This window comes from Cynoglossus semilaevis, chromosome 6, assembly GCF_000523025.1.
Source record: "Cynoglossus semilaevis isolate Cse_v1.0 chromosome 6, Cse_v1.0, whole genome shotgun sequence".
Classification (NCBI taxonomy): Eukaryota; Metazoa; Chordata; class Actinopteri; order Pleuronectiformes; family Cynoglossidae; genus Cynoglossus; species Cynoglossus semilaevis.
Window position 1 is genome coordinate 6,702,214 of NC_024312.1, and position 7,928 is coordinate 6,710,141.

The 7,928-nt window shown below is 43.4% G+C and overlaps 2 protein-coding genes across 7 annotated transcripts in view; both read right to left on the minus strand.

Moving 5' to 3' along the window:
- Positions 1-952, minus strand: part of LOC103379913 (unconventional myosin-IXa-like) — a 16,977-nt gene extending 16,025 nt beyond the window's left edge. For 3 of the 6 annotated variants that reach the window (XM_025056491.1, XM_025056492.1, XM_017033014.2), the window contains exon 1: positions 511-952. In XM_025056491.1, coding sequence (XP_024912259.1) covers positions 511-567 — 57 coding nt within the window. In that variant the 5' untranslated portion in view covers positions 568-952. The remainder of the gene's footprint in view (positions 1-510) is intronic. The other 3 variants (XM_025056494.1, XM_025056493.1, XM_008311626.3) reach the window with 2 other exon arrangements.
- A 263-nt stretch (positions 953-1,215) lies between these two features.
- Positions 1,216-7,928, minus strand: part of LOC112487112 (unconventional myosin-IXa-like) — a 24,499-nt gene continuing 17,786 nt past the window's right edge. The window contains exons 7-9 of the mRNA XM_025056329.1: positions 7,003-7,137; positions 1,985-2,088; positions 1,216-1,228 (exon numbers count right to left, since the gene is read on the minus strand). Of these exons, the coding sequence (XP_024912097.1) occupies positions 1,216-1,228; positions 1,985-2,088; positions 7,003-7,137 (252 nt within the window). The remainder of the gene's footprint in view (positions 1,229-1,984; positions 2,089-7,002; positions 7,138-7,928) is intronic.

The window sequence follows — 7,928 nt, forward strand, 5'->3', positions numbered from 1 at the left end:
CAGCTACATGTGCTTTTTATCACCACTCCACCAGGGGGTGAACGGAGAGTAGGTTTTCACTGGAAAACAATGAGCGTGAAGAACAACAGGTAGTTCTGAAGGAGCAGCGTCCAGAGATGGATGAAAGGTCACACACACTGAAGGGTGAGCAGTGAGGATTTAAAGATGTGTCCAGAGACGGGGAGTATTTCCCAGGTGCCATCGTCCAAGACAGGACGACGCATTCACATCTACTGGCTGAGAACTGCCGTGAACTTGGTGTGAAACACCTACAGAACTGTCTTTTTCATTACACAAAGGAAATTACATTTGGATTCAGAGGAGTTCCCCCCACTGTGGCACAAATGAAGAAAATACAGAATTTTAAAATTCATTTGCTTCACCGTGCCAACCATGGACCCAAGCCCTGCGTCCCCTAAGGGAACCCCGCCCCCCCACTTTTTGAACCTCTGCTTCAGACATTTTCAAGCGGACACTGTGCGTCAGAGGTGGGAATATAATTCATCTCACCTTGACTCCATACTTGACTTTCCCAGCGTAGTGTCTGATGATGAAGGCAGGCTCCATGACAGCGGGGAACTCGATGTAACTGTTTCCTTCGTGCTGACGCTTGAACTTGTCCAGCAAGGTCTGATTGGACGCCTGAGGGAAACTAAAGAGACAGTGATTTTATCAGGACCAGGTTCAGGACTGACAGTTATCGGACACACACACACACACACACAGACGTTCTACACAGTAACAAACATGTTTCTGCAGTTACTGTGATATACTGCAGAGATAATTCTTTAACTTTGAATTAGTAAAAAAGATAATAAAAGAACATGTTGTTACTCAGTGGTGCTCCTCACCAACTGTCTATGGTCTGAAGACCTGGGAACTGAAGACAGGATTAAACACTCTGCTCACCTTCTTCTTCCCTCTCCTCTCCTCCTCCTCTCCTCTCCTCTCTGTTCTCATCATTCATTTTGTGTTACTGTTAATTTAGAAAAAACAATATTTTCCCTCCATACTGTCTGCTTTAAATAAACCTGACCCTCAGAGTCATGTGACTGTTCACCTCTGTTTAAGCCTAAAGTTACTGTAGACCCCCCCCCCCCACACTCACACAAACAGTGCCCCCTATCCTGCAGAAACCCGACCTTCTTCTCCTGAGGCCCTGAAGTTCTGTGAACTGTGAAGGCTGAGATTCTGTGGTGAAAGAAACCCCTCAGTCTAAGAATCCTTCCTGTGACAGAATCAACTTCAGGAGAGCTCCAGACACCAACCCCCGGCCCCCCACCCCCATCCCACGTTTACCAAAGCTTGTCAGCAGGTATTTGCATGTACACACACACACACACACACACACACTGTACACATCACTGAATCCATGCCAGACATTATTAACTCCACATGAAGCAGTTATGCTAAGTGGGAAGTGAGACGACAGCTAACGTAACATAATGGCATATGGCTGTGCGTGTGTGTGTGTGTGTGTGCGTGTGTGTGTTTGGAGCGTTTTTATGCAAAGGGAGCCGGGGAGAGCTGGATCTGATTAATGGAGGTGAAAGATGCAGAGGCAGCACATTGACCTGCAGCAGGAGAATGTTGCACAATAAAGGATTTGAAAACTGAAAACAGAATCATGGGATGATGATGATGAGAATAATATTATAATATTTTTTCGTTTGACATCATAAAGTTGTTTTTTTTTTCAAATAAATTTGAAGAACCACAGAAGATTTGATAAAATTTACTATTACTACTATTTAAGGAGAGGTCTTAATCGTCGATGGCCGTCATTGAAGTTTATTGGGGTTTTTTTGTACTACACTTGTGTAGTACAGCATTATAAAGTATAAAAACAATTTAAAAAAGGTATCTAAAACAGCCAAAGTTTAGACCGTTCCGCTCTATTGAGTTCCTAAATACAGAACCACCATCAACTCTGATCCTTGTGTGTGTCAAATAACAGGACTCGTAAGGGGGAGAAAAAAAAAACAGGTGGAACAGAGCCGTGGGCTTCTTGCTGATGAGGTTGATACAGCCACTGTTGTCGATGTAGTCGATGTTGTGCCAGGTGATGCCCTCTGCCCTGTATTCCTCCTGAAGGGGGAGAAAAAAAAAAAAGGGTTACAACACTGATCTGTGTTCTGTGGGTCAGTAGTCAGTGTGTGTGTGAGAGGAGTCAACTATATAACAGAACACAATCAAATGCATTTATTAAAAATTAATTATCACATATAACATGTAAAAATAATAATTATTTTATTCGATGCTTTGGGTTTTTTTTTTTTTAAATCCCATGCATAGAAATATAAATAAATAAATAAAAACTAAAAATAAAATCAAATGATCCACAGCCCAGTTCTGGTCCCTGACCCAGCAGTTGGGGACCCCTGCTGTAGGCAAAAAAAATTGAATAGCTGGAGAGAAAAATAGGGAGACTCAGGATCAACCGGTGACCTACATGCTGTGCAGCAAGCACACTAAACACATCTGCCAACAGGTGGCGCTAAATAGCTAAAAACAAAACAAAAAGCAACACATTTCCACAAGCAGTGGAAGAAAAGGTCAGGGAAGTCCAAACCCTTGGGATGATCCTGTGGGAATCATAACTATTCCCTGTGAATGTCACGTCTGACCACATGACCACATGTCAGTGTGCCACAAACATCCTCTGGTCAGCGCAGGGTCGGAACCGACCTCCTGCTCCCGACCACCGGAAACTGCATCTGACAATTTCTCCAACCTTCAGAAATCAACCACTGGACTTGAACCTCCGTACCAAGCAGTAGAAGAAGCAGGTATGCAGAGACAAGAGACCCTTAAAAATGAGCCCAGTTCAAGTGGAGCGCAGCCTGCAGGCAGACACAACACCAGCGTCATGCACAGGAATGTGCCAAAAGACTGGGATTAAAAATAAACCTGGCCGTCATTATGACTCTGCCTGTGTGTGTGTGTGTGTGTGTGTGTGTGTTACCACATCTTTTTTTAGGTACTTCATGTATTTTTGTTCACAATACATAATGATACTCTTTTTGACCTTTACGGTCGGGGCACGAGGACAGAATCTGGAAACCAAACACATACCTGAAATACTCAGAGAATAGGAGAGGCAACAGTATCCGCAGTACTACGTAGGTGTACTGTACTGTACTGCATCTGCGCCAAAATATAGAAAGATTATGAAGATTCCTGGAACTAATGTTCCATAACTGCTTAAATAGGACAACGCTGTCCTAAAGTCGAAGTACTCCGAGCAGCAACTGGAGCGTACTGTTAGGTGTGCAGCACGTCCACCGTGTCCTCCTTATTATTATTCACCTGTTTTAACGCCTTTGACTAAGTATTCAGCACATGTGGCCTAGTTGGTTCCACGCAGAGACTGAACTGAATAAAACAGAACATCGCACTTTTGTCCAGCCGTCAGTGCCGACTTTGACCAACAGGTGGCAGCCTTCAACGGTCCGCCTGTGTTGCGTTTGACAGGGTGATTGTGAAAGTGTGTTAAACTGAGGACAGATACTCAGAACCAAGAGGAGCGGACAGACAAACTCTCCATCAGGTAAGTACTGTATGTGCTGCACTGATCAGGCATCGCAGCAGAGTCAGCGACAAAACCAAGAAAGAAACATCTCTAATCGTGAGGATCTGAGCTACACCTGAAACAAACTCACTCTTCACTGGAAACATTAAACTTTTAAACAAACTGTTGACAGATAAGAACAGAACTAAAGAAATCAAAGGGGACAAACCAGTTTAAATGTGCTAGCTAGCCACTCGCTAGCTTAAGGTGAAGAGCTGCGTAATGGGAAATTATGATTTTCCTGCCATCTGTGCCGTGTTTGTCCTTTGGGTTCGTCCAGTTTTTTTTACATGTTTTTTAAATGCCAAAAGGAAGACTTTCTTCATTCCTTATAAACAGTTCCTGGTCCTGATCGGTTCCTGATACAATGCATTGTTCTGTTTCTGTTCTCTGCTGCTTAACTCACTGCAGGATTTAAGTCACTTAAGGTGAGTGTGTGTGTGTGTGTGTGTGTGTGTGTGAGTGTGTGTGTGTGTGAGGTTCCCTATCTCTGCCTGTCTGTCCTCTCTCTGTTTTCATATTTCTCTCCCTGTGTGTCTTTTGTTTTGACAGCACTGTGTTTCAAATGAACAGTCAAAAAGAACGGTGTCGCAATTAGGAGAGTTGACGCAACACAAGATTTTAAAAATTTGGCATTTAAAGAAGGGATCAGTAGTTTGGTAAGGAGGAGGAGGAGGAGGAGGAGGAGAGAGAACCAGGTTTGGCCAATCCTACATTCACTGGCATTAAAACATGAAACTGGCAGCAGCTGCAGACTCTGAGTGAGGCCGGGCACAGATGACATTGTTGATCACCTCACGACTTAAATCTTCGGCCTCAGGCTGTGTCTGTTCAACAGGCATGCCTGCAGTGATGAGACAGTAAACGTACTGGAGTGCATTCCCAGCAGCTTTGGGTCCAGCTCTGAACGTAAACACAGCACTGATGAGACCACCTGAACTGGAGTCCACCAGGAAGAGTAAAAAAGATACCATGCTGATCGAAGGCAAAATAGCTGACTGCTGAACACACAGGTCTGATAAAAACGACGGTGACCTCCATCTCCATCATATAAATACGGTCTTCACTCACGCCATCACTCATTCACCTGGTGAATCATCAGAGAACTCCAGATGCCGACTGACCTGAGGTCAGCAGATCAACACACATCAGAAGTGGTAAAGAGCAGGTGTGAAGAGTTCTCTTTCCTAATGATGTCAAACCTGTGGTTGAGGAGACACCGAACTGCACAAGTTTATTCAAACAAACACCAATCAGCAGAGATCTGACAAACCGCCCCGCCCCGGCCCCCCTCCCCAGTGGGAGGCTATACCAACCTGCCTCAGCGGGGCCCCCTGCAGCTCTACTGTTGTCTCGCCAAACAAACAGAGGGACGGCACAGAGCCAAAGACGTAGAGGACCTCAGTGACTCAAGGATAATAAATGTGAACTCTGCTTCAACAATATTTGGCATCGCTCTGTGAGGCGAGCGTCACGTCAGCACTTCGACAGTTACTTTGTTGAAGCACAGCACAGGAACAAACCGTCAAGTAAACGGTCCAATCAAAACAGAGATATGACCAGAGAACAGCACTAAATATTATTTCACTTATTTCCAGTAACTGTAAATAATTTCCATTTTTTTCCAAGCAGAAAAAAAAGCCACCTGAGCCTATTGGGAATCAGATTCATTTGTGTACCACTAGAGGGAGACTGAGTACCACTAGTGGCACACATACCACAGTTTGAGATCCACCACAATTACGAGTACGACTCCTACAATTTTTCCAGACTATCTGAGGTGAGCTTTGAACCAGCCCAGCACAGCCAGTGATGCCTTCACTGTCCTGGGAAAAGGCTGGTGGTTTGACACACATATTTAACCATTTAAATCCCTCGTTCAGACTTTGCGTGTTTAACACAAATACAAACATGTTCGTGGAGTTCAGACCACTAGGTGTCAGGTATAAAAGTTTACTTTACATCATGTGACCGACCACATTTATCCTCATAACCCAGGTCTGAATGTGACCCACTAATTACTGTAGACAACACACACACACACACATATACACACACATCTTTACAGTATTCCCTGACAAGTCTCTGCAGCAACCTGGTGATTTAGAGAGAAAACGTTGATCCGAAAAGAACGCAGTTCCTCAAAATGTCAAACAGATAATTCACTCCTGCGTCGTGATCCAAAAACAACGTGAAATCTGACAAATCCATCTGAAAGTCTTTAACTGTCAGATCTTTAATCATGGTACCACAACATGTTTGTTGGTACACACTGGATCCTACCATTTGGTGTGTGTGTGTGTGTGTGTATTCCCGTGTGTGTTGCCCGAGGCTTAACTGTCAGAAACTGATAACAGAATCATTAAAACAGGCAGATCAGCAGTTTGTCGTCTCCGTTCAGGGGTTAAACAGTGTTAAAGCGCTCCTTCACAGACACGCAGCTCGTTTCCCTCTTCAGCCTCCGGCGCTGAGACCATCTGCTAATTTTCCTCCACCTCCAAAAAGACCAGAAGTTGACAACTTATATATTTGAGCTGACTGACATTCATTCTCGCTTCTCTCCTTCTTCCTCCTCCTGGAGTGTGCCCTCAGTTTGTCCAGGGAAAACAATGACAACCACAAAGGAGGCCTGGAGAATATTAAGTGGTCTGGCACTTGGACTCTGAATAACTGAGTCTAATGAATACGTAGAGGGGCTGATCAGGGATTAGTGTTTCTTCAATGGTCTGTTTGAATGAAAGGCACGGAGGTGGGAGGTGGTCACCATGTCTGAGCTGACGTCTCTCTGTGATCGTCTCAGCCGTGACAAAGGAACGGCATCAAAAGACGACAAACCAAAGAAAAAAATAAAATAAAATTTATAAAAAAGTTATTTTGTGAGTTTTAGGATTTAATTGTAACACAAATCAGGGTCTTAATACTAAACTCCTAAAAAAAAAAAAAAAAAGATTGTTTAAGAAAAATGTAATTTCTGCATTTATTAAAAAATTAAACTTAAGCCTGAATCTTTTATTAATAATTTAATTTAACCTAATTCAAATTTAAATCATTTTTGAATCCTGTGGTGTCGACAGTTAAACTGTCAGCTGATGGTCTATCACTCACTGGTCGTCAGTCATCTGATTTACTTCTTTCAGAGTTAGTCAACTTCCACTGGGTGTGATGACCCCGTCTGCCCCCTAGGTGGAGGTTAAGTGCGTGTCCTAGCAGGCTTGCTGTGAACATCTGATGTTTTTTCCTCCTTTCACACTGGGCCTCAGTGAGTTATCGTCACCTCAAATCCTGCCTATCATACACTGGGTGTTTCTGAGGTGTCCACGTCCTCGTCCTCTCAGCTCCTCTCAAAAACAGAAGAGGGCAGAAGAGAGGAGAGGAGAGACGAGGATGGGAGAGGAGAGTGGAACAGTGGAGATCCAGCGCGGCCTCCTTACCTGTTCTAGTTTAAAGATGTGTTTGTTGAAGTAGTGCTGAAGTCGTTCGTTGGCAAAGTTGATGCAGAACTGTTCAAAGCTGTTGCTCTCATAATCTTCAAACCCAAAAATGTCCAGGACTCCAATGGACAAGATCTAAAGGAGAAACAAAACAAAGGTCATTCATTTATTTATACATTCCATTTATTATTGTTGTTTTGGAGGAAACACACAGAACAGTAATAATATACATAGGTTCATCATATATTTTGTACTGTTTCTTTTACAGTGTAAGCCAACATTTATAGCGTCAATGATCAACTTGTCCTCTGGGTGTCACTAAGATTCACGTCTTTTACTGCTGTGCATCATCTGCTGCAGTAGGAGGACGCTTTTAATGATCAAATTACCAATAAAAAAGAAGAAGAAGAAGAAAGCACTGTCCATTTTTAATGAACCATTTCCATCCACTTTTATTTCTCTGTGAAGGAACATGTTTCATCCTGGCAGGAAAAACACACAGAACATAAACAGAACATAAACCTGGGCCATGAACGAGGAGCTCTGCACACATGAGAACAATGACCTTGACAGAGGCCCAACGCAACGTCATTGACCCCCGACACACACACACACGCGCAATTTTACTACATACCAGTACCAAGATACTAAACATTAAAACACAAAATATCAAAATATATATATATATAAATAAATATCAAAATAATAACATAACATGAAATGTTTAGTATGGTTTCACAAGGAAAGCCTGCACACACACACACACACACAGCACACTGGGCCAATGGAAGCCATAGCAAGTTAATTGAGCAGAGTGTAACAGGACGCCATCTGCCCAAATATCACTGTCCTGCACACACACACACACACACACACAGACACACACACAACGACACACTCAGGCTGCCTGCGTACGACAGATTCTC